The sequence below is a fragment of the Ranitomeya imitator genome, chromosome 2, assembly GCF_032444005.1.
Source record: "Ranitomeya imitator isolate aRanImi1 chromosome 2, aRanImi1.pri, whole genome shotgun sequence".
Lineage (NCBI taxonomy): Eukaryota > Metazoa > Chordata > Amphibia > Anura > Dendrobatidae > Ranitomeya > Ranitomeya imitator.
Genome location: NC_091283.1, coordinates 650,798,411 through 650,825,574, shown reverse-complemented (window position 1 = coordinate 650,825,574; position 27,164 = coordinate 650,798,411). Strand labels below are relative to the sequence as shown.

At 46.3% G+C, this 27,164-nt stretch overlaps 1 protein-coding gene across 2 annotated transcripts in view; it reads right to left on the bottom strand.

The window, feature by feature from the left end:
• The window catches only part of LOC138667073 (oocyte zinc finger protein XlCOF6-like), a 118,711-nt gene that overhangs the window by 37,049 nt on the left and 54,498 nt on the right, over window positions 1–27,164 (bottom strand). For both annotated transcript variants that reach the window (XM_069755342.1, XM_069755343.1), the window contains exon 2: window positions 18,419–18,507. In XM_069755342.1, the coding sequence (XP_069611443.1) occupies window positions 18,419–18,496 (78 nt within the window). In that variant the 5' untranslated portion in view covers window positions 18,497–18,507. The remainder of the gene's footprint in view (window positions 1–18,418; window positions 18,508–27,164) is intronic.

Sequence of the window (27,164 nt, the reverse complement as noted above, 5' to 3'; positions counted from 1 at the left end):
CTGAAGGCATCAAAACTATGAACTAACACATGTGGAATTATATACTTAACAAAAAAGTGTGAAACAACTGAAAATATGTCTTATATTGTAGATTCTTTAAAGTAGCCACCTTTTGCTTTGATGACTGCTTTGCACACTCTTGGCATTCTCTTGATGAGCTTCAAGAGGTAGTCACCAGAAATGGTCTTCCAACAATCTTGAAGGTGTTCCCAGAGATGCTTAGCACTTGTTGGCCCTTTTGCCTTCACTCTGCGGTCCAGCTCACCCCAAACCATCTCAATTGGGTTCAGGTCTGGTGAATGTAGAGGGCAGGTCATCTGGCGTAGCACCCCATCATTCTCCTTCTTGGTCAAATAGCCCCTACACATCCTGGAGGTGTGTTTAAGGTCATTGTACTGTTGAAAAATAAACGATGGCCCAACGAAACGCAAACCGGATGGAATAGCATGCCGCTGCAAGATGTTGTGGTAGCCATGCTGGTTCAGTATGCCTTCAATACTGAATAAATCCCCAACAGTGTTACCAGCAAAGCACCCCCACACATCACACCTCCTCCTCCATGCTTCATGGTGGGAACCAGGCATGTAGAGTCCACCCGTTCACCTTTTCTGCGTCGCACAAAGACATGGTGGTTGGAACCAAAGATCTCAAATTTGGACTCATCAGACCAAAGCACAGATTTCCACTGGTCTAATGTCCATTCCTTGTGTTCTTCAGCCCAAACAAGTCTCTTCTGCTTGTTGCCTGTCCTTAGCAGTGGTTTCCTAGCAGCTATTTTACCATGAGGGCCTGCTGCACAAACTCTCCTCTTAACAGTTGTTGTAGAGATGTGTCTGCTGCTAGAACTCTGTGTGGCATTGACCTGGTCTCTAATCTGAGCTTCTGTTAACCTAGGATTTCTGAGGCTGGTGACTCGGATAAACTTATCCTCAGAAGCAGAGGTTACTCTTGGTCTTCCTTTCCTGCGGCGATCCTCATGTGAGACAGTTTCTTTGTAGCGCTTGATGGTTTTTGCAACTGCACTTGGGGACACTTTCAAAGTTTTCCCAATTTTTCGGACTGACTGACCTTTATTTCTTAAAGTAATGATGGCCACTCATTTTTCTTTACTTAGCTGCTTTTTTCTTGCCATAATACAAATTGTAACAGTCTATTCAGTAGGACTATCAGCCGTGTATCCACCAGGCTTCTGCACAACACAACTGATGGTCCCAACCCCATTTATAAGGCAAGAAATCCCACTTGTTAAACCTGACAGGGAACACCTGTGAAGTGAAAACCATTTCCGGTGACTACCTCTTGAAGCTCATCAAGAGAATGCCAAGAGCGTGCAAAGCAGTCATCAAAGCAAAAGGTGGCTACTTTGAAGAGCCTAGAATATATGACAAATTTTCAGTTGTTTCACACTTTTTTGTTAAGTATATAATTCCACATGTGTTAATTCATAGTTTTGATGCCTTCAGTGTGAATTTACAATTATCATAGTCATGAAAATACAGAAAAATCTTTAAATGAGAAGGTGTCTCCAAAGTTTTGGTCTGTACTGTATTTGGTTTCGCTACATCTGGAACGGCCCAATTTATAAAACTACTAGATTGTGGCCCGATTTTAACGCATCGGGTATTCTAGAATATGCATGTCCCCGCAGTATATGGACAATGATGATTCCAGAGTTCGCGGCAGACTGTGCCCGTCGCTGATTGGTCGAGGCAACCTTTATGACATCATTGTCGCCATGGCAACCATTATGACATCATCGTCGCTGTGCCCGTTGCTGATTGGTCGAGGCCTGGCGGCCTCGACCAATCAGAGGCGTGGGATTTCCAGGACAGACAGAAAGACAGACAGACAGAAAGACAGACAGACGGAAAAACCTTTAGACAATTATATATATAGATAAAACAGTCACACAATGATTAACCTCTTCAGTGAACATCGCTAAAAAAAAATAAACTATCAAAAAAAGATGCTTTTTACCTTACAGCCGGATAAAAATTGGAACGTAAATATGAAGATGAACGTAAATAAAAACGGTAATTAGACCTACCGGTAATTGTATTTCCAGGAATCTATGCTGACAGCACCATTGGAGGACGTCCTTCTTACCCTCAGTGGGACAGGAACAAGCAGCGGTTAAAAGGACCCTCCCCACTCCACCCACCAGTGATTTTGTAAGTACCACATCTGGATGGATGCAAAAAAGAGAGTTTATTAACAGTCATACACCAATGTTGCATCACATTAGTCAATAGTATAAACTTGCAGTGGGAGGGAACTAGTAGTGCTGTCAGGATGGATTCCTGGAAATACAATTACCGGTAGGTCTAATTACCGCTTTCCAGTTCACCACCTGACAGCACTATTGGAGGAATACCAAAGGATGGTAAACTAGGGTGGGACTACTGCATGTAATATTTTTCTACCAAAAGCTAACTGATCTGATGAGACATCTAATTTATAGTGTCTGGAAAAGATAGAAAGACTGGTCCAAGTCGCCGCCCTACAAATTTGCTCTGCTGAGGCTCCCCCTTTCGCTGCCCATGATGTGGAGATAGCTCGAGTTGAATGGACTCTAAGAATATCCGGGGGATCTTTCCCTTGGTCTGTATATGCTAGGTTTATTATGGTTTTGATCCACCTAGCAATGGTTGATTTTGCTGCCTTACAACCTCTATTTGGACCCCCGTACTGTATGAACAAGTTAGTGTCCCGTCTCCAACCTTCCGTCGCCCCCAGGTATTTTAGAACAGTCTCCCTAACATCAAGGTTATGGTAGTCCCCTTCCTTTGTGTTTCTAGGGTGTTGGTAGAAAGAGGGAAGGATTATCTCCTGTTTTATATTTGTTGAGGACACTACCTTGGGGAGGAAGGCTGGGTTAAAGGTACCTTCACACTGAACAACTTAACAACGATATGCTAGCGATCCGTGACGTTGCAGCGTCCCGGATAGCGATATCGTTGTGTTTGACACGCAGCAGGGATCTGGATCCTGCTGTGACATCGCTGGTCGGAGTAGAAAGGCCAGAACTTTATTTCGTCGCTGGATCTCCCGCAGACATCGCTGAATCGGCGTGTGTGACGCCGATTCAGCGATGTCTTCACTGGTAACCAGGGTAAACATCGGGTTACTAAGCGCAGGGCCGCGCTTAGTAACCCGATGTTTACCCTGGTTACCAGTGTAAATGTAAAAAAACCAAACACTACATACTTACATTCCGGTGTCTGCCGGCGTTCTGCTTCCCTGCACTGACTGTGAGCGCCGGCCGGCCGTAAAGCACAGCGGTGACGTCACCGCTCTGCTATACGGCTGGCGCTTACACAGTGCAGGGAAGCAGAACGCCGGGGGACGCGACAGACACCGGAATGTAAGTATGTAGTGTTTTTTTTTTTTACATTTACACTAGTAACCAGGGTAAACATCGGGTTACTAAGCGCGGCCCTGCGCTTAGTAACCCAATGTTTACCCTGGCTACCCGGGGACCTCGACATCGTTGGTCGCTGGAGAGCTGTCTGTGTGACAGCTTTCCAGCGACCACACAGCGACGCTGCAGCTGATGTGATGGCAATCAGGAAGGCTGTTTTAAAGTAGAGATTGGCTATGCCCATATCTTCTGATAACAAGAATGAGGTTTTACACAGGGCATTAAGGACCAAGTTTAGGTCCCAAGGAGGAGTTCATTTTCTTACAAGTGGTCTCATTCTTTGTGTGGCCCTGGAAAACCTTGCTATCCAAGGATGGGAGGCTAATGACATATCAAAAAAGACACTAAGAGCTGCAATCTGAACTTTTAAAGTACTAGGCCGGAGGTCCTTCTCAAAACAGAGTTGCAGGAAGTCGAGGATTCTGGGAATCTCGGGTTTTGAAGTATCCACAGGAACCTCTCCTAGAAAGGAACAATAACGCTTCCAGATTTCGTTATAAGTCGCTGAAGTCACCGGCTTTCTGCTTGCCTGGAGTGTGGTAATGACATCCTCTGACAGGCCTCTGGATCTTAGGGTTCGCCGTTCAGGATCCAAGCAGATAGGTGCAGAGAGTCTGGGTCTTTGTTGAACACCTGCCCCTGTAGTAGAAGATCTTGCCTGTTCGGTAGTAAGATTGGTTTCTCTGTTGACATTCTGGATAGTAGAGAGAACCAGCTCCTTTTTGGCCAAAAAGGAACCAGAAGGATTACGGTTGCTCTCTCGTCTCGTATCTTCCTGGGTGTCTTCGGTATCAGAGGAAGAGGCGGAAATGTGTACAGGAGACCTTCTCCCCAATACTGAGACAAGGCGCGTCTACTCCTGTGGCTCCATCTAGAGAATTGAGAGAGAAAAATGCTCTGATCTTTGCATTTGACCTGGTGGCAAAAAGATCCACCTGAGGTGTTCCTCACTGCTGGCACAGACTGCTGAATATTTCTGGGTTTAGTTCCCATTCTCCGGGATATACAGGCGTTCTGCTCAAGAAGTCTGCTACCTGATTTTTGGTGCCTTCCAGGTGAACTGCCGAGATGGATTTGACAGATTTCTCCGACCATCTGAAGATCTGGTCTGCTAGGTGTTGCAGTGGTGGATGTTTCGGACCTCCTTGGTGTCTTAGAAATGCCACCGCTTTCATATTATCGGACAGTATTCTTACATGTCTGTCTCTGACCTGTGACTGGGCGTGGTATAGCACCTTCCAGATCACATACAGCTCCCTGAAATTTGACGACCTTGCGGCAGTCTGAGGACTCCATTCTCCCTGGTAGTATGTGCTTTCTATATGCCCGCCCCATCCGAATTGACTGGCGTCTGTGGTAATAGTGACACAGGGATCGAGGACCCATGGAACCCCCACTTTTAGGTTCTTCGGTGTGGTCCACCAGGTTAGGGATTTCTTTCCTGACGGAGAAACAATCATCTTCTTGTCCAGAGAGTCCTGTCTCCTGTTCCAAGATTTCAAAATCTCTTTCTGTAACCCTCGCGAGTGGAATTGGCTCCAATTCACACAGGGTATACATGCCGTCATTAGGCCCAGAATCCTCATTGCCTCTCTTATGGAAGGGGTACTCCTTCTGAATTGGTGTATGTGCCTGATCAAGGCCTTCTGTCTGTCTTCTGGTAAGAAAGATGTTCTGGTGTTGGAATCTAATAGGACCCCCAAAAATTTCATTCTGGAATTTGGGACCAGGCATGATTTTTTCCAATTGTCAATCCACCCCAGGTCCTGTAGAATGGAGAGTGTGAAGCTGCAGTCTATCATGAGAAGTTTCTCTGACCTTGCCATTATCAGAAAGTCGTCCAGATATGGCACTATGGCAATATTCTGGTTCCTTAGATAGGCTACTACCTCTGACATTAGTTTGGTAAATATTCTGGGTGCTGAAGCAAGACCGAAGGAAAGACATCTGAACAGGAAGTGATACATTACTCCTTTGTTCATCAGGGCGAATCTCAGAAACTTTTGGTAGGAAGCGTGTACTGGGACATGGTAGTATGGATTGCTTAGATCTAAGGTGCACATCACCAGGTCTTTGTCTATGAGAGGCGTTGTGGACCTTATAGATTCCATCCTGAATCTTTTGTACCTGACCCACCTGTTCAAGGGTTTTAAATTTATGATCGTTCGGGAGTCTCCCGAAGGTTTTTTTATTGAGAACAAGTGAGAATAATGGCCCTTGCCTCTTTCTGAGACGGGTACGGGGATGATTGCCTCTAACAACTCCTGGATGTTTGTCCACATAGAGGAGTCTAAGAGCGGACAGGGTCTGGTTACTACAAATCTTTCTGGGGGACGGTTGGAGAACTCTAGTTTGTACCCCTGAGCAATTACCTGCAGAATCCACGGATTTTGGGATATTTTCTGCCAACCCCCTAGAAATTTTTGTAACCGACCTCCCACCTTGATGTCATTTATTTGGTTTTCCAGCACCTCTACTTGGGAAGATGGAGTCTCTACCCTTTCCACCCTTGGGATAAGACCACCTCCCCGATTTCCCTTTCCCTTTGTAGTCTGTCTTCTGACCAGGTCGGGATCTACGAAAGGGCTGGAATTTTTTTATTTTCTCCTCAGGGAACCCCTTCTGTTCCCGTCTTTTTATCTGAGGCTTTTTCTAAAATGTCATCTAGAATAGGCCCAAATATTTTATTCCCTGAGAATGGGATTCCGCAGTTTATTTTTTGATTGGATATCCCCTGACCAAGTCTTTAGCCAGATAGTCCTTCTGGCCACGTTGGACAAAGACTCGTTTCTGGCGGCGAAGCGTACAGACTCTGCTGAAGCGTCCGCCATAAAGCCTGTTGCGAGTTTAAGTAACGGAAGCGATTTGAGAATAACATCTCTGGAAGTCTTAGCTTTGAGATGTTCCTCCAAATAGTCTATCCATAAATGCATGGGCCGGGTTACTGATGTTGCAGCTATATTGGCCCGTATTACTGCTGCCGAGGATTCCCAAGTTCTCCTGAGCAGTCCATCTGCTTTGCGATCCATTGGATCCTTTAAGGCACAGGAATCTTCAAACGGAATTGAGGTCTTCTTTGCCACCTTTGCCAATGGAACATCAATCTTGGGAACTTCATCCCACACTTTAATGTCCTCTGGATTATAGGGTAAATGGAGTCTGAAGTCTCTAGGTACTACTAGTCTCTTCTCCGCTTCCTGCCATTCTTCCAGAATCATGGAACGAATAGGAGTGTTGACTGGAAAAACCTTTGTGACTTGAGCATGTAAACCGCTAAACATTTAATCCCGGATCGAGGTCTCCTCTGGCGTATCCTGTAACTGCATGGTGTTACGAACTGCATGAAGAAGCTCATCAGTATCTGCATCGGAGAAGAGATATCTTTTCCCTCTGGCCAATGATTCGTCTCTTCCTTCCTGGTCTGATTCTTCCAAATTCTCTTCTTCGGAAGAAGGACTAGACTCTCTTGGCCTTTTCTGTGATGTTTGCGGTTCTAACTGACTGGTCTGAGGAGAATTCAGGCTTGAGATGGATGCCAGAACCTCCTGACAAATCATTGTTCTCATACTGGTTAATAATGCAGTCTGTTCATCACCCACAATCTTAGATGTGCACGACTTGCATAGTAGCTTCCGCCAATTTTCCGGGAATTTAGCAGCACATATCGGGCATTTATTGTTCCCGGATTTTTTCTTTCAGGTGCGGGGATGGGAGGCTCTGCCTAGAATACATATAAATACCAGCAGTACATAGGGAAGTAGGGGGAGGGGGTGAGCATTGTGGTATGGCTTAGACTAGCCCACTCACGTGCCTCTGAAGCTGGTCAGTCCCATCAGGTCTGGCTGTCTCTTCCATAGCGAAGATAGTTTAGCCGTTTTAGCCGAGTGCTCCCTGTCAGGATGGCCGGTGGCATAAAGACCCCCCCCTGTGACATTTATATAGGATTTACCTGGTTGATCCTGCCCTCCTTACCGCCCCTGCAGCTGGCCGTGCTGCGAGGCCTCACCAGAGGCCGGCGCTGCAGCTGGCGTCCCCGTTCTCCGGCGCTCGCAGCGACCAGAAGTGACCGCTTGGAAGCAGTCTCTGGAGAAAGATGCGGCCGCATGCTGGGAATAGGTCGCTGCTGGAAGCGACCGCTGCGTTCACCCCCCAGCAGACAGGCGCCTGGAACGAGAGCCCCCTGTGAGGATCCGACCCCAGGATCAGCGCTACACTGGGGAAGCTGAGGGACCCCCCATAGAAGGTATCAGCCGCAGATATCTTGTGGCAGGGAAGGGAAAGGCTGGACCCCCCGATCCCCACCATCTGCTCATCACCCCGAGGAAAAGCTTGCCGTTCCTATCCACAGTGGGACAGGAAAAACACTGGTGGGTGGAGTGGGTAGGGTCCTTTTAACCGCTTGTTGTTCCTGTCCCACTGAGGGTAAGAAGGATGTCCTCCAATGGTGCCGTCAGGTAGTGAATTGGAAAATGGTATTGCTGAAAACGTCATCTTGTCCCGCAAAACACAAACCGCCATACAGCTCCATCTGAAGAAAAATGAAAGTTATAGCTCCCAGAATAACGGCAATACAAAAATATTTTTTCTATAAAATAGGTTTTATTGTCTAAAAGTGGCAAAACATTAAAATAAAATTATATAAAATGTGGTATCGCTGTAATCGTATTGACTTCCTGAATTGCTAGTTTTTGTTCATTCTGCCTCCCCAAAAAAATAAAAAAAAAAAATAGGAAAATGTTATCCAACAGATAATGGTACCAATAAAAAGATCAACTAGTCCCACTAAAAACAAGCCCCCGCACGACTGTCAGGAGATATATGGAAAAAATAGTTATCACATACGGTGATGCAAATTCTTGTTTTTGCAATAAAAAGCGTTTTTAGCCTGTGAAAGCAGCCAAACATAATGTTATAAATCTGGTAATCCCACCGACCCGAAGAATAAAGTCGTCTAATTACTTCTACCGCACGAGGAACGGTACCAAAAAAAATAATAAAACCAATTCTTCATCTGCTGTTGATTAGTTCATTCAGCCTCCCAAAGATCAGAAGTAAGGGTATGTGCACAGGTTGCGGATTCTCTGCGGATCTGCAGCGTTTGTTGCAGTGCAGAAATGCTGCAGATCCGCAATTATAATTAAAAATGCTGAGCACACTTTGCGGAAAATCCGCTGCGGAAACGCTGCGGATTAAAAGAAGTAGCATGTCACTTCTTTGATATGAATCTGCAGCTTTTTTGTACCCATTCCATTATAGAAAACCGCAGGGGTAAAAAACACAAGAAAACCGCAGCAAAACCGCACAAAAAACGCTGCGGAACCGCACAAAAAACATGACAAATCCGCAGGTGCGTTTTCTGCCAGGAGAGGCAGAATCCGCACCAGAAATTCCTAAGCCTAATCCGCAACGTGTGCACATAGCCTAAGGCTAGGCTCACATTTATCCTGCGCTCTACGCTGAGAGTTTACACTGGAATTTCCATGTAAATCTCTGAAATTTGAAATTCAGACAGAATCTCAGGAGGAAGATTCCCCATAATGAGGCAGATGGAGTCACTTTGGACCTTGTCTGGCCTATGATCTGGCGATCTTTTTAAGGGTGCATAAAAGTGCATTCGGACACTCCGATTGGGCACCTCTGAAAAGAAGGACATCTCTGAACAGAGGCCAGACGTAGCCTAGAGTAACTCGGCTGTAGTGAATGCATCCCTTGAGAGTTTCATCTGAATAACGTAATTCGGAGATTTAGATGGAAACCTCAAAGTAAGTGCTCAGACTAAAGCACAAGATAAAAATGATCGCAAACGTTATGTAAAATGTTCCCAAATAAAGCTTTAACTCAAACAAAAAAAGGATGTCCCCACTTGGGTTCGTCATCTGTTAACGGAAAAAAGGGGGCTTCCAAGTTACCGGTAGTACAAAGGCTCTGGAAAAGCACTATGGCTCCTCATCCCCCAAAAGAAATGCAGCAAATTCTGCACTCCCAAATCCAAATGCCCCCCTCCCCTTCCGAGCCCAGTGTGCCTAAACCACATTTAGCGTCCACGTTTGACATTTCTGTAGTGATGAGAGACCGCCTAATTTATTGGTCCATGTCTCCAGAAGCATGAGCTGGGCATAACGTATTGGTGACTGCAATGTACGGGCACTACAATAGCAGATTTGCGATTTTCACTCAACATCCACTGCTGCTTTTTCTGGAATACACCCATGGAGTCAAATAATTACTACACCTGTAGATAAATTCCTAAAGGAGCATAATTTTCAAAATGGGGTCACTTGAGGGGATATTCTGCTCTTCTAGCACTTAGGGGCTTTGCACATGGAATCAGCAAACTATTCTAGGAAAATCTGAGCTCCAGTAGGCAAATAGAGCTCTGTCCCTCCAGAGTCTCACCCTGTGTCTAAGCAGTACTGTACAGCCACATATTGGGAACTTCTACATTCTGCAGAAATTGTGAGAAATTTTGTTGGAATTTTTACCCATTTCTCACTTGTGAAAATGTAAAATCTGGGGCTAAAACAATTATTGTGTTAAAAATAATGTAACTGTCCAATGGTATAAAATTCTGTGACACTCCTGTGGCATCAATATAATCATTGCTCCCTTAGATGAACTAAGAGGTGTCGCTTGTAAAATGGGGTCACTTTTTTTTCTTTGGGGGGGGGGGGGGGGGGGGAGTGGGGGGGTTGGGGGGAGTTGTTCTTCTGTTCTGGCATCTCAGTGGGTTACTGCACCTGTAAACTATAACAGTAACAGTCACCAAATTATGGCGCTTTTTCCTTTTGGGCTTCGCACTGTGCCTCAAAAGTAGTTTCCAATTACATGTAGGGTATTGGCGCACACAGGAGAAATTGCACAACAAACAGAGGTCCTTTTTACTTATAAGACCTTACAAATATTACAAATTTAGGGCTACAACAATGTTTTTAAAGAGGTAATAATGTAAGGGGTAGTGTCGGGGATTTATAAAGATCTAATGCATACTTTTATAAATAATTATCCTATTAGAGCACAGGGTAAATGGGAGGAGGAATTGGGTAGGATAGAGGAAAATAAATGGGAAGTGATTATGGAATATACAGGTCCTTCTCAAAAAATTAGCATATAGTGTTAAATTTCATAATTTACCATAATGTAATGATTACAATTAAACTTTCATATATTATAGATTTATTATCCACCAACTGAAATTTGTCAGGTCTTTTATTGTTTTAATACTGATGATTTTGGCATACAACTCCTGATAACCCAAAAAACCTGTCTCAATAAATTAGCATATTTCACCCATCCAATCAAATAAAAGTGTTTTTTAATAACAAACAAAAAAACCATCAAATAATAATGTTCAGTTATGCACTCAATACTTGGTCGGGAATCCTTTGGCAGAAATGACTGCTTCAATGCGGCGTGGCATGGAGGCAATCAGCCTGTGACACTGCTGAGATGTTATGGAGGCCCAGGATGCTTCAATAGCGGCCTTAAGCTCATCCAGAGTGTTGGGTCTTGCGTCTCTCAACTTTCTCTTCACAATATCCCACAGATTCTCTATGGGGTTCAGGTCAGGAGAGTTGGCAGGCCAATTGAGCACAGTAATACCATGGTCAGTAAACCATTTACCAGTGGTTTTGGCACTGTGAGCAGGTGCCAGGTCGTGCTGAAAAATGAAATCTTCATCTCCATAAAGCATTTCAGCCGATGGAAGCATGAAGTGCTCCAAAATCTCCTGATAGCTAGCTGCATTGACCCTGCCCTTGATGAAACACAGTGGACCAACACCAGCAGCTGACATGGCACCCCACACCATCACTGACTGTGGGTACTTGACACTGGACTTCAGGCATTTTGGCATTTCCTTCTCCCCAGTCTTCCTCCAGACTCTGGCACCTTGATTTCCGAATGACATGCAAAATTTGCTTTCATCAGAAAAAAGTACTTGGGACCACTTAGCAACAGTCCAGTGCTGCTTCTCTGTAGCCCAGGTCAGGCGCCTCTGCCACTGTTTATGGTTCAAAAGTGGCTTTACCTGGGGAATGCGGCACCTGTAGCCCATTTCCTGCACACGCCTGTGCACGGTGGCTCTGGATGTTTCCACACCAGACTCAGTCCACTGCTTCCTCAGGTTCCCCAAGGTCTGGAATCGGTCCTTCTCCACAATCTTCCTCAGGGTCCGGTCTCCTCTTCTCGTTGTACAGCGTTTTCTGCCACATTGTTTCCTTCCAATAGACTTACCATTGAGGTGCCTTGATACAGCACTCTGGGAACAGCCTATTTGTTGAGAAATTTCTTTCTGGGTCTTACCCTCTTGCTTGAGGGTGTCAATGATGGCCTTCTTGACATCTGTCAGGTCGCTAGTCTTACCCATGATGGGGGTTTTGAGTAATGAACCAGGCAGGGAGTTTATAAAAGCCTCAGGTATCTTTTGCATGTGTTTAGAGTTAATTAGTTGATTCAGAAGATTAGGGTAATAGGTCGTTTAGAGAACCTTTTCTTGATATGCTAATTTATTGAGACAGGTTTTTTGGGTTATCAGGAGTTGTATGCCAAAATCATCAGTATTAAAACAATAAAAGACCTGACAAATTTCAGTTGGTGGATAATGAATCTATAATATATGAAAGTTTAATTGTAATCATTACATTATGGTAAATAATGAAATTTAACACTATATGCTAATTTTTTGAGAAGGACCTGTATACCCCAATTATCGCTGAGTGAACCGGGCAGACTCTCGCAGATATATGTACTCCATAGAGTATATAGGACTCCTGAACGGCTCTATAGAGCAGGTCTTAGACAGACTTTTGAGTGTCCTCGATGCCGGGTGGAGGGGGCTGGAATTCTCCATATGTTATGGCAGTGTCCAAATCTGAACCCATATTGGACAGCGGTGCTTAATGCCATAGGAGGAGTATATGTGTATACAGGGATATGTGGAGGAGGTCCGGGTACATAATAAATATAAGGCGGCAATAGCTAGATTATTATATATTGCGTGGAAAATAATCGCCAGATACTGGATAAATGTAGATCCGCCAACGTTGAGGGAATTTTTCAGACAGTTTGACTATTGTAAATATGGAAAAAAACATTTATGTTAGAGAAAAGGCATAAGAACATTTGAGACACTATAGACACCTTGGGTGGAGAGAAGATGACCCTGAACTTAGGATATACCATGCATTATTCGCTGCTCTTGTATGTAATGGGGGGAGGGGGAGAGGAAGGGAATTTCTGAAACTAATGACCATTGTTAATGTTGTTCTCATTGCGATTTTTGTTTTATTGCTTTGTACCATGAATTTGGTTAAATAAAAATGTATCTGATTAACCCCTTCAAGTCGCGGCCCTTTTTCGTTTTTGCGTTTTCATTTTTCACTTCCCTCCTTCCCAGAGCCATAACTTTTTTATATTTCCGTCAATATGGTTATGTGAGGCCTTATTTTTTGCGGGACGAGTTGTACTTTTGAACGACACCATTGGTTTTACCATGTCTTTTACTAGAAAATGGGGAAAAAATTCCAAGTGCGGTGAAATTGCAAAAAAAAGTGCAATCCCACACTTGTTTTTTGTTTGGCTTTTTTGCTAGGTTCACTAAATGCTAAAACTGACCTGCCATAATGATTCTCTAGGTCATTACGAGTTCATAGACATCTAACATGTCTAGGTTATTTTTTATCAAAGTGGTGAAAAAAAATTCAAAACTTTCCTAAAGAAAAAAAAAAAAAGTGCCATTTCCCGATACCCGAAGCGTCTCCATTTTTCGTGATCTGGGGTCGGGTGAGGGCTTATTTTTTGCGTGCCGAGCTGACGTTTTTAATGATACCATTTAGGTGCAGATACGTTCTTTTGATCACCCGTTATTGCATTTTAATTCAATGTCACGGCGACCAAAAAAACGTAATTCTGGCGTTTCGGATTTTTTTCTCGCTACGCTGTTTAGCGATCAGGTTAATGCTTTTTTTTTTATTGATAGATCGGCGATTCTGAACGCGGCGATACCAAATACGTGTAGGTTTTTTTTTTTAATTGTTTTATTTAGGATGGGGCGAAAGGGGGGTGATTTAAACTTTTATATTTTTTATATTTTTTTCATATTTTTAAAAACATTTTTTTTTTTTTACTTGTGCCATGCTTCAATAGCCTCCATGGGAGGCTAGAAGCTGGCATAGCCTGATCGGCTCTGCTACATAGCAACGATCATCAGATCGCTGCTATGTAGCTGAAATGCAGGTGTGCTGTGAGCGTCGACCACAGGAGGGGGCGCTCACAGCAGGCCTGCATCAGTAACCATAGAGGTCTCAAGGACCTCTATGGTTACCTTCCTGATGCATCACCGACCCCCGATCATGTGACGGGGGGGGGGGGGTCGGCGATGACATCATTTCCGTCCGCCCGGCCGGAAGCGCCGGTTAAATGCCGCTGTCTGCATTTGACAGCGGTATTTAACAGGTTAATAGCGGCGGGTGAATAGCGATTTCACCCGCCGCTATTGCACGCACATGTCAGCTGTACAAAACAGCTGACATGTCGCGACTTTGATGTGGGCTCACCGCCGGAGCCCACATCAAAGGGGGTGACAGCATGCGCAGTAATAGTACGGCGCATGTCGTGAAAGGGTTAAAAAAAAAGAAGAAGCGGTAATAATTTAATATATATATATATATATATATATATATATATATATATATATATATATATATATATATATATATATATATATATATATATATATATATATATATATATACACATACACACACACACATATATATATACACATATATATAAGGCTGGGAGCGTCACTCTGTCCGAAGCCTTTATAGACAGCGCAAGCGCCGGCGCAGTCTGGGCCTCACAGAGTGACGCTCCCAGGAGATCGCGGTATGCGTAAACACTGAACGCACACCGCGATCTCCACCGGAGAGTCAGGGACCGCCAGGAGGGTAAGTATATTCACCTGTCCCCCGTTCCAGCGCTGCATGCGGCTCCGTCTCCCGGGTCCTCTGCTGTGACGTTCCCAGTTCAGAGGGCGCGATGACGCGCTTAATGCGCGCCGGCGCCGCCCTCTGACTGAACAGTCACAGCCAGAGGAGCCGGAAGATGGCGGCGCGCAGCGCTGGAACGGGACAGACAGGTGAGTATAGCAAGTGCTGGGGGCCTGAGCTAGAGGTGATACTGGCACCTGACCCCCACAGCGCGCCGGTGTCGCCGCCTGCTCAGGCCCCCAGCACTCGGCGCCCAGCGACGATAGGCGAGTATGGGTTTTTTTTTTTTTTTTTTTTTAATATATATATGGCAGCAGCATACGGGGCATATATAATGGAGCATCTTATGGGGGGCATATAATACAATGGTGGCGCAGGATGGGAGCAGCACATGACAGAACGGGGGCGCAGGATGGGAGCAGCACATGACAGAACGGGCGCAGGATGGCAGCAGCACATGACAGAACAGGGGCGCAGGATGGGAGCAGCACATGACAGAACGGGGGTGCAAGATGGGAGCAGCACATGACAGAACGGGGGCACAGGATGGCAGCAGCACATGACAGAACGGGGGCGCAGGATGGGAGCAGCACATGACAGAACGGGGGCGCAGGATGGGAGCATCACATGACAGAACGGGGGCACAGGATGGCAGCAGCACATGACAGAATGGGGGCGCAGGATGAGAGCAGCACATGACAGAACAGGGGCGCAAGATGGGAGCATCACATGAAAGAACGGGGGCACAGGATGGGAGCAGCACATGACAGAATGGGGGTGGAGGATGGGAGCAGCACATGTCAGGATGGAGGCGCAAGATGGGAGCATCACATGAAAGAACGGGGGCATAGGATGGGAGCAGCACATGACAGAACGGGGGCACAGGATGGGAGCAGCACATGACAGAACAGGAGCAGCAAATGACAGAATGGAGGCGCAGGATGGGTGCAGAACATGTCAAAATGGAGGCGCAGGATGGGTGCAGCACATGTCACAATGGGGGCGCAGGATGGGTGCAACACATGACAGAATGGTGGCGCAAGATGGGTGCAGAACATGTCAGAATGGAGGCGCAGGATGGGTGCAGAACATGACAGGATGGGGAAGCAGGATGGAGCAGCACATGTCAGAATGGGGGTGCAGGATGGGAGCAGCACATGACAGAATGGGGGTGGAGGATGGGAGCAGCACATGTCAGGATGGGGGCGCAAGATGGGAGCATCACATGAAAGAACGGGGGCATAGGATGGGAGCAGCACATGACAGAACGGGGGCACAGGATGGGAGCAGCACATGACAGAACGGGAGCAGCAAATGACAGAATGGAGCCGCAGGATGGGTGCAGAACATGTCAAAATGGAGGTGCAGGATGGGTGCAGCACATGTCACAATGGGGGCGCAGGATGGGTGCAACACATGACAGAATGGTGGCGCAAGATGGGTGCAGAACATGTCAGAATGGAGGCGCAGGATGGGTGCAGAACATGACAGGATGGGGACGCAGGATGGAGCAGCACATGTCAGAATGGGGGTGCAGGATGGGTGCAGCACATGTCAGGATGGGGACGCAGGATGGAGCAGCTCATGACAGGATGGGGACGCAGGATGGAGCAGCACATACCAGGATGGAGACCATATACCAATATAGATGCTAGCCACCCGGGCGTAGAACTGGTTCAATAGCATATATATATATGTTCCCCCAAATTTTGGGGGAAAGTGGGGGGTGCGTCTTATAATTTATAATTCGAATCTGTGTGCTGTGCTGTAGAGGAGGGGGAGCAGCTCTGGAGTTGTGTCAGGGGGCTGGAGTGGGCTGGCTGCCAGCTGCAGAGAAGCAGGAGGTCTGTGCTCCCCCTCATTAGCCTCATGTAATATTCACTGCACCTGCTGTCCATCACCTCAGTGCTGAAACTGCAGGAGTTGATTCACAGGGGAGCAGCGAATATTACATGTGCCTGCATCTCCCCCCCCCATCATGGATATGGCCCCCCGTCACTCTTCTATGCCCCCCCTGTGCTACTGGCAGGCACATGCCCGCCCCCCCCAACCCCCGCTGCAGGCAGACACATGATAAAATAAACACTTAACTCACCTTCTGATGATGACTCTGGTGTCTGCCAGCAGCACAGGGGGGGCTTGTGTCTGCCAGCAGCACAGGGGGGGGGGCTTGTGTCCGCCAGCAGAACAGGGGGGGACATGTGTCTGCCAGCAGAACAGGGGGGGACATGTGTCTGCCAGCAGCACAGGGGGGGGCATGTGTCTGCCAGCAGCACAGGGGGGAGGGCATGTGTCTGCCAGCAGCACAGGGGGGGGGGCATGTGTCTGCCAGCAGCACAGGGGGGGGGGGCATGTGTCTGCCAGCAGCACAGGGGGGGGCATGTGTCTGCCAGCAGCACAGGGGGGGGGGCATATGTCTGCCAGCAGCACAGGGGGGGCATGTGTCTGCCAGCAGCACAGGGGGGGCATGTGTCTGCCAGCAGCACAGGGGGGGCATGTGTCTGCCAGCAGCACAGGGGGGGCATGTGTCTGCCAGCAGCACAGGGGGGGCATGTGTCTGCCAGCAGCACAGGGGGGGCATGTGTCTGCCAGCAGCACAGGGGGGGCATGTGTCTGCCAGCAGCACAGGGGGGGCATGTGTCTGCTAGCAGCAGAGGGGGGGTATGTGTCTGCTAGCAGCACGGGGGGTAGGGGGGGCATGTGTCTGATAGCAGCACAGGAGGCATATAGTGACCGGGAGGGGCATGTACCTGCCAGCAGCACAGGGGGGCATGTCCCTGCCAGTACAGGGGGGCATATTGTGACTGGGGGGGCATGTGCCTGCCAGCACAGAGGGGCATATAGTGACCCAAGAGGGCATGTGCCTGCCAGCAGCACAGGGGGGCATATAGTGAACCAGGGGTCATGTGCCTGCCAGCAGCACAGGGGGCATATAGTGAACCAGGGGGGCATGTGCCTGCCAGCAGCACAGGGGGCATATAGTGAACCAGGGGGGCATGTGCCTGCCAGCAGCACAGGGGGCATATAGTGAACCAGGGGGGCATGTGCCTGCCAGCAGCACAGGGGGCATATAGTGAACCAGGGGGGCATGTGCCTGCCAGCAGCACAGGGGGGCATATAGTGAACCAGGGGGGCATGTGCCTGCCAGCAGCACAGGGGGCATATAGTGAACCAGGGGGGCATGTGCCTGCCAGCAGCACAGGGGGCATATAGTGAACCAGGGGGGCATGTGCCTGCCAGCAGCACAGGGGGCATATAGTGAACCAGGGGGGCATGTGCCTGCCAGCAGCACAGGGGGCATATAGTGAACCAGGGGGGCATGTGCCTGCCAGCAGCACAGGGGGGCATATAGTGAACCAGGGGGGCATGTGCCTGCCAGCAGCACAGGGGGCATATAGTGAACCAGGGGGGCATGTGCCTGCCAGCAGCACGGGGGGCATATAGTGAACCAGGGGGGCATGTGCCTGCCAGCAGCACAGGGGGCATATAGTGAACCAGGGGGGCATGTGCCTGCCAGCAGCACAGGGGGGCATATAGTGAACCAGGGGGGCATGTGCTTGCCAGCAGCAAAGGGGGACATATAGTGAACCAGGGGGGCATGTGCCTGCCAGCAGCATAGGGGGGTATGTCCCTGCCAGCATCACAAGGGGACATATTGTGACCAGGGGGGCATGTGCCTGCCAGCACAAGGGGACATATAGTGACCCGGGGGGGTGGGGGAGGGGGGGGCATGTGCCTGCCAGCAGCACAGGGGGGGCATATAGTGACGAAAAGTCGCAAACGTCATAAAGGGGTTAAAGAAAAGAGGAGAACAAAATAGAAGAGGGAGGGAATGTCATTTCTTTTGTCACATTCTTTTACATTTTTTATTATTTATGCAAATCATTCTGCAAAACTGTCAAGGTAGAGTTGATGGTTAGGTACAAGTTGCATATTCTAATTAAGATTTTAATTGATTGGAAATAAAAGTGAAACAATTTAACATGAGATTTTCCACATAATTTCTCACCTCTCCGGTCAGCAGGTAGATAATTTCTAGGGTGAGGTTTAGTATTCTCTCAGCCATGTGTTTTCTGCTCTTGTCCATCTTTGGTGGCCCTACCAGATGAAAGGAAAAACAAATCTTACCAATTCAGAATTTTTTACAAGTCTAAGTATCTCATTGGGTATTTTACAGGAATATACAGGTGCTACTCACGAAAATAGAATATCAAACAGTTTATTTATTTCAGTTGTTCTATATAAAAAGTGAAATTCATTATATAGAGTCAATAACCCCTTCATGACCTTGGGATTTTTCGTTTTTCCGTGTTCGTTTTTCACTGCCCTCCTTCCCAGAGCCATAACTTTTTTATTTTTCCATCAATTTGGCCATGTGAGGGCTTATTTTTTGCGGGACGAGTTGTACTTTTGAACGACATCATTGGTTTTAGCATGTCGTGTACTAGAAAACGGGAAAAAAATTCCAAGTGCTGTGAAACTGCAAAAAAAGTGCAATCCCACACTTGTTTTTTGTTTGGCTTTTTTGCTAGGTTCACTAAATGCTAAAACTGACCTGACATTATGATTCTCCAGGTCAGTACGAGTTAATAGACACCTAACATGACTAGGTTATTTTTTATCTAAGTGGTGAAAAAAAATTCCAAACTTTGCTAAAAAAAAAAAAAAAATTGCGCCATTTTCCGATACTCGTAGCGTCTCCATTTTTCGTGATCTGGGGTCGGTTGAGGGCTTATTTTTTGCGTGCCGAGATGACGTTTTTAATGATAGCATTTTGGTGCAGATACGTTCTTTTGATCGCCCCCGTTATTGCATTTTAATGCAATGTCGCGGCGACCTAAAAAACGTAATTCTGGCGTTTCGTTTTTTTTTCTCGCTACGCCGTTTAGCGATCAGGTTAATGCTTTTTTTTAATTGATAGATCGGGCGATTCTGAGCGCGGGGATACCAAATATGTGTAGATTTGATTTTTTTTATTGATTTATTTTGGATTGGGGCGAAAGGGGGGTGATTTAAACTTTTATATTTTTTTTTTTTTCACTTTTTTTAACTTTTTTTTTTTTTTTACTTTTGCCATGCTTCAATAGCTTCCATGGGAGGCTAGAAGCAGGCACAACCCGATCGCCTCTGCTACATAGCAGCGATCTGCTGTTCGCTGCTATGTAGCTGAAAATCAGGTGTGCTGTGAGCGCCGACCACAGGGTGGCGCTCACAGCTGCCGGCGATCAGTAACCATAGAGGTCTCTAGGACCTCTATGGTTACCATCCTGACGCATCGCCGACCCCCGATCATGTGACGGGGGTCGGCGATGACGTCATTTCCGGCCGCCAGGCCGGAAGCGGTAGTTAAATGCCGCTGTCTGCGTTTGACAGCGGCATTTAACTAGTTAATAGGTGCGGGCAGATTGCGATTCAAAACAGCTGACATGTCCCGGCTTTGATGCGGGCTCACCGCGGAGCCCTGCATCAAAGCAGGGGATCTGACCTCGGACGTACTATCCCGTCCGAGGTCAGATAGCGGTTAAACACAGAGTGATCTATTTCAAGTGTTTATTTCTGTTAATGTTGATGGTTATGGCTTACAGCCAACGAAAAACCAAAAGCCCTTATCTCAGGAAATTAGAATTAACAAAAAACACCTGCAAAGGCTTCCTAAGCATTTAAAAAGGTCCCTTAGTCTGTTTCAGTAGGCTCCACAATCATGGCGAAGACTGCTGACTTGACAGATGTGCATAAGGCAGTCATTGACACACTCCACAAGGAGGGTAAACCAGGAAAGGTAATTGCTAAAGAAGCTGGATGTTCACATAGTGCTGTATCCAAGAATATTAATGGAAAGTTTAGTGGAAGGAAAAAGTGTGGTAGAAAAAGGTGCACAAGCAACCGGGATAACTGCAGCATTGAAAGGATCGTTAAGAAAGTTCCATTAAAAAATTTGGGGGAGATTCAAAAGGAGTGGACTGCTGCTGGAGCCATTGCTTCAAGAGCCACCACACACAGACGTATCCAAGTACTGAGTGCATTTACTGAATATACATTTCAGTAGGCCAACATTTCGGATTTTAAAATCATTTTTTAAGCTGGTGTTATAAAGTATTCTAGTTTACTGAGATAATGACTTGGGTTTTCATTGGCTGTAAGCCATAATCATTAACAGAAATAAACACTTGAAATAGATCACTATTTGTAATGACTATCTAACACAGGAGTTTCACCTTTTGTATTGAAGAACTGAGAAATTAACTTTTTGATGATATTCTAATTTTGTGTGAAGCACCTGTACCTAGGGTTATCAAAGATAACACACGACCACCGGACGGATTTCAATATATAATAGTGAAGGTATATTTTATGAAGGATAACATGTATACTCTAGTAGTGCCTTGTCATATATTGTAATTCTAGTAATGAAATGTCAACTACAAAAAAAAGTGTCTAGGATCTGGTACAGGAGTCATTGGGCGCCTCTAATTGCCCGTTTCAACCTCACTGATTGACTTCTCCCTATTTGCATTTAAGGGGGGGACCTATAAATCAGGAGACGCTGGGAGAAGGCTCTCCATCACACCTAACTAGTGGGGACAGCTTGCTTTGAAACACTTATTTTTGTTAGCCATTAAAAAAGTATCATACACTACCATTCAAGGGTCACTTAGAAATTTCCTTATTTTTTAAAGAAAAGCACAGTTTTTCCAATGAAGCTAGAATTAAATGATTCAGAAATACACTTTATATATTGTTAATGTGGTAAATGACTATTCTAGCTGCAATCGTCTGGTTTGTAATGCAATATCTTCATAGGTGTATAGAGGCCCATTTCCAGCAACCATCACTCCAGTGTCCTTATGGTACTTAGTGTTTGCTGTGTAAGAAGGCTAATGGATGGTTAGAATACCCTTGAAAACCCTTGTGCAAGTATGTTAGCACATCTGGAAACAGTTTGGCTGATTAGAGAACCTGTAAACCTGACCTTCCTTTGAGCTAGTTGAGAATTTGGAGCATTACATTTGTTGGTTCCATTAAACTCTCAAAATGGCCAGAAAAAAAGAACTTTCATGTGAAAATCGACAGTCTATTCTTGTTCTTAGAAATGAAGGCTATTCCATGCGAGAAGTTACCAAGAAACTGAGATTTCCTACAACAGTGTGTACTACTTCCTTCAGAGGAGAGCACAAACAGGCTCTAACCAGATTAGAAAGAGAAGTGGGAGGCCCCGCTGCACAACTGAGCATCAAGACAAATACATTAGAGTCTGTAGTTTGAGAAATCATCGCCTCACAGGTCCTCAACTGGCAGCTTCATTAAATAGTACACGCAAAACGCCACTGCCAACGTCTACAGTGAAGAGGCGACTCCGGGATGCTGACCTTTAGGGCAGAGTGGCAAAGAAAAAGCCATATCTGAGACTGGCTAATAAAAGGAAAAGATTAATATGGGCAAAAGAACACAGACATTGGACAGAGGAAGATTGGAAAAAAGTGTTATGGACAGACGAATCCAAGTTTGAAGTGTTTGGATCACACAGAAGAACATTTGTGAGAAGCAGAACAACTGAAAAGATGCTGGAAGAATGCCTGACGCCATCTGTCAAGTATGGGGGAGGTAATGTGATGGTCTGGGGTTGCTTTGGTGCTGGTAAAGTGGGAGATTTGTACAAGGTAAAAGGGATATTGAATAAGGAAGGCTATTACTCCATTTTGCAACACCATGCCATACCCTGTGGACAGCGCTTGATTGGAGCCAATTTCATCCTACAACAGGACAATGACCCAAAGCACACCTCCAAATTATGCAAGAACTATTTAGGCAAGAAGCAGGCAGCTGGTATTCTATCTGTAATGGAGTGGCCAGTGCAGTCACCAGATCTCAACCTCATTGAGCTGTTGTGGGAGCAGCTTGACCGTATGGTACGCAAAAAGTGCCCATCAAGCCAAATCAACTTGTGGGAGTGGCTTCTGGAAGCATGGGTGAAATTTCTCCAGATTACCTCAGCAAATTAACTGCTATTGTGACGCCCAGGAGACCGGGATACCCAGCACCGGACCAATGGAGTCTGTCTCTTGAGGGGGATGTCACGGGTGGCTTGACCCGGTGCTGTGGCCTCAGGCAATGCACAGTGTAAGGGGTATCATGAGGGGACAGGCACTTACTTGATCAGCAGCAGGTTCTCCCAGCGGTGACGATCCTGATCCTGGATAGATGGCTATTGTCCAAATGAAAGACTGAGGCACTGAAACGTTTAACCAGTTTACTTTAACATAAAAGGATTTACAACCAGTCCTGTCACCGGAGTCTGTATGGGAACTCTGAGTTACTTTGACCCTGCCGGGGTCTTCGCCTCTTATTGTGCGCAATTTCTGTGTGGCCCTGCTGCTGTATGTGAACTGGCTGCCGGCCCAATCTGTCCCCTCCGGGTCCTGGTTCGACGGGCAACCCGAGTCCTTTTATCGGCTTACCCCCTCCAGGAGTACCGCTGAACTCTGTGTCTGTTGCTGCATCCGACCCTAGTGAAGCTGATATCACCTCACGTTTTTCCGGTTGCTGTATTATATATAATGAATACAGCCACGGATCCGGTATCCGTCTTTGCGCCTGTTCTGGGTAGCGATTAATGCTACCCGGTTCTCACAATGTCCTTTTTCTCTCTCCCTCTTCTCCTCAGGCCGGTGATTTAGGCCTGGTAACAGTCACAGGGCTGTTAGAGATTCAACTGTATGACCTCTCACTATCAGCTCCTTGGCCCAACTGCCATTTCTTCTCTCAGACCAGAATGGATCAAGGGGAGTCTCTGGAGCTCCCCCTTCTGGCCGGAGGTGGTAGTGCAGTCTTGCTATTTTAGTATTTGTACTTACTGTCAGTAACTATTTTTGTGGCAAATACCCCTAGGGGTGCCACATTCCCCCTTAGTTAAGAACAGTACTCCGGGACTGTGGGACAATAACATTTTGAAATAACAATTAATATGTACAGAGTCTTAAAAATGAAAAGTTACAAAAACCACTCAAGGAAACAAAAATAGAGTTCTGTAAAAAGTCACTTCAAATAGCGTCCATTAATACAGTTCTATCCTTGAAGGTATTAGGAACGGCACTGTACTTAGTGTCCAGGAATTTAGTTCCATTTTTCCAACGGAGTTATCAATATAAAGTCTAAAGAAAGTTCAAAAAGAGCAAAAAGCAAAGTTCAAAAAGCAGTCTTTCCGGAGCTTTGATTTAGTGCCTCCGGGCTGATAAAAAGTTCAAGAATATGCAATAAGTTCATACAGACAAGTCTCTGTAGGCACTGGGCTTAAACGTTGCAGACTGATAGCAATGACTATACTACATTTTCTGTTTAACTATATACGGCATAACATATATACAATTCACATTATGAGCTTTATAGTTGGTAATCTGCATACCTGGCCGGTAATTGACCCTGGGTACTACGCTGTGATCTACGTAATAGCGGTGTCTCTTCATGTGGTGTACTACTGTCTACTGCGGATGTAGTATCTGCCCGCTCTGCTAAAGATAATTCCACGACTATGGAGTTGGCAAGTCCACCGTGAATGGGATTACTCTGACCAGGAATCTGTTCTTCCTGGCCTGGAACCTCCTGTAGTACGGGGTCAGCCTCTTCCTGTCTTGGGACTTCTGGTATTGGGTTCGGTGTTGGGTAAAAGGCCACCATGGGAACCACTACTGCACCATGGTATGTTAGTAGGGTTTTGGGAAAGTCTCCTATACAGGTGTGATACACTTCCTCTTCTTTTTCCTTTACTGGTTGAACCTGTATGGGTTGAATAACTTCTGGTTCTGGCTGGACAACGTCTGGCTCTTTCAATGCTTCCGGACATAATTTAAGATTGTCTCGTGACACTAGTACAGATGTTAAGCCTCCGTTTTTGCTAATGAGACACATTTTAGGATTATCCACTCTTGTTGGTAAAACTGTGTAGGGTACGGCTTCCCACTGATTGTCCAGTTTATTGGTTCGACGATTTCTCTTGAGCACTTGGTCACCCGGTCTTAATGGGGTCGCTAGAGCATTCTGGTTGAAAGTTCGCTCTCGTCTTTCTCTAGTTTGCTGAAGGCTTCTTTCCACACTCTCTTGCACTTGGCGATACTGCTTTTGCCGTATGATATCCCAATTGGAGTCTTGAACTTCTGCGTCTGGTTTCAGAATTCCCATTTCTAGTTCGATTGGTAATTGGCCGGGTCTTGCACGCATAAGGTAAGCTGGGGTGCAGTTGGTGGAGCTCACCGGGACATGATTATACAGATCCACCAAGTTAAGGCAATTTCTCTGGCCATTGATTCCTTTCTGTCTCAGGTAAAGTCTTTAATAGGTCTATTACAATATGGTTCATCTTCTCGCATAAGCCGTTTGTTTGTGGATGATAGGCCGTCGTCCGGATCTTTTTGCAACCATACATATTACAGAATTCTCTGAAGATCTCTGATTCAAAGGCTGTACCTTGGTCGGTGAGAACCTGTTCCGGATATCCATGGGGTCTACAAAAGTACGTTTGGAATGCTTTGGCTGCTGTTTTTGCTGTCAGATCTTTTACGGGTACTACTACCAAGAAACGTGAATAATGGTCAACGATGGTCAAGGCATAGACATAGCCGGACCGGCTTGGTGTCAACTTCACGTGGTCCATGGCTACAAGTTCAAGTGGTTGTTTGGTGATTATGGGCTGCAGTGGTGCTCTTTGGTTCTTTTGATCGTTTCTTCTGAGGTTACACGGGCCACAATTTCTGCACCACTGTTCGATTGATTTTCTCATCCCGACCCAATAAAATCTTTCTCTTAGAAGTACTTCTAACTTTTTCCAACCGAAGTGACCAGCACCATTATGGTAAGCTTCGAGGACCATCTTCACATCTTGTTTAGGCACAATAATCTGCCAAACCAATTCATGTGTTTTCGGATTGGTGTATCTTCTACAGAGCTTCCCTTGATACAGGAACATTTTGCCTCTCTCTTTCCAGAGTTGATGCGTCTCTTCTGGGGCATCCTCATAGGGATATGCACTTTGCTCAGTCAACAGTTCCTTCACCAACTTCACAGCCGGATTGCTGTCTTGGGTGTCAGCCCATCTATGGTGTGCTAACGGATTAAAATTCACCTCTTGTTGTTTCTGATAGGTACTTGACTGATGATGTTTTGCCTTGGGACGATGGAAGGCTGGTAGTTCAATTTCTTCAAGCTCCCCCGTTTCCTCTTCTACATCTCTCAAGTGTGGCATCCGGGATAGGGCATCGGCATTTCCATTCTTGCGACCTGCTCGATACTTGATTATGAAGTTGTAATTAGATAACCGGGCTATCCATCGCTGTTCTAACGCACCTAATTTGGCTGTGTCCAGGTGGGTCAACGGATTGTTGTCAGTATAGACAATAAATTCTGCAGCGGCCAGATAGTGTTTGAAACGCTCCGTCACAGCCCAAACTACTGCCAGTAGTTCCAATTTGAAGGAGCTGTAATTTTCTGAATTTCTTTCAGTAGGCCGGAGCTTTCTACTTGCAAAGGCGATGACTTTCTCCCGACCTTCTTGCTTTTGTGACAGCACCGCTCCTAGTCCCACATTACTGGCATCGGTGTAGAGGATGAAAGGTTTATGGTAATCTGGGTATGCCAGAACCTCTTCTCCGGTTAGTGCCTTCTTTAGTTGTTCAAAGGAGTCTTCCCTTTCGTCGTTCCACTGAAAAGGAGGGTTTCGGTTTGAAGGTTTCTTCGTCTGCCCTACCAAGGTGTCTTGCAAGGGTGCTGCCAACTTGGTAAATCCTTTTATAAATCTGCGATAGTAACCCACCAATCCCAGGAATTGTCTCACTTCTTTTGCGCTGGTAGGTCTTGGCCAATCCCTTATGGCGCTTATTTTCTCGGGATCTGGTGCTACTCCCTCCGAACTCACGATGTGTCCCAGGTACTGTACCTTTGGCTTGAGAAGGTGACATTTGGATGGCTTGACTTTCATGCCATACCTGGATAAGGCTTCGAACACTTCTGCCAGGTCTATTAAGTGTTCTTCGTAAGTCTTTGAGTAGACGATCACATCATCTAGGTACAGGAGGACGGTCTCGAAGTTCTTGTGTCCGAGGCAGCATTCCATCAGCCGCTGGAAGGTACCGGATGCGTTGCAGAGTCCGAACGGCATGCGATTAAATTCACATAGACCCATTGGTGTGGTGAATGCCGTCTTTTCCTTATCTCTCTCAGCCACAGGGACTTGCCAATACCCGCTTGTTAAGTCTAAGGTGGAAAAATAATTAGCAGATTTCAAAGCAGTTAAGGACTCTTCTATCCTAGGCAAGGGGTAGGCGTCTTTATGGGTGATGTTATTAATCTTCCGGTAGTCTACGCACATTCTCATGGTTCCGTCCTTTTTTTTGACAATCACTAGAGGGGCCGCCCAGGGGCTACAGCTGTCTCTTATTACCCCGGCCTGTTTCATTTCCCTCAGCATATCTTTTGCACATTGATAGTGAGCGGGCGGTATGGGTCTATATCTTTCTTTTATTGGGGGATGGTCACCTGTGGGGATTGTGTGTTCTACCCCTTCTAACCGTCCGAAGTCCAATGGGTGTTTACTGAAGACTTGTTCATATTCCGTCACTAGCCTATACACCCCTTGTTTTTGATGGGTAGGTGTTGAATTTATGCCCACGTGTAGCTGTTGGCACCAATCCTCCATTTCTCCATCTGAGCCATTGCCTTCCACCTGACAGGTTGGTTCTAAGGGCTCAATGGTTGTGATGGCATTGTTG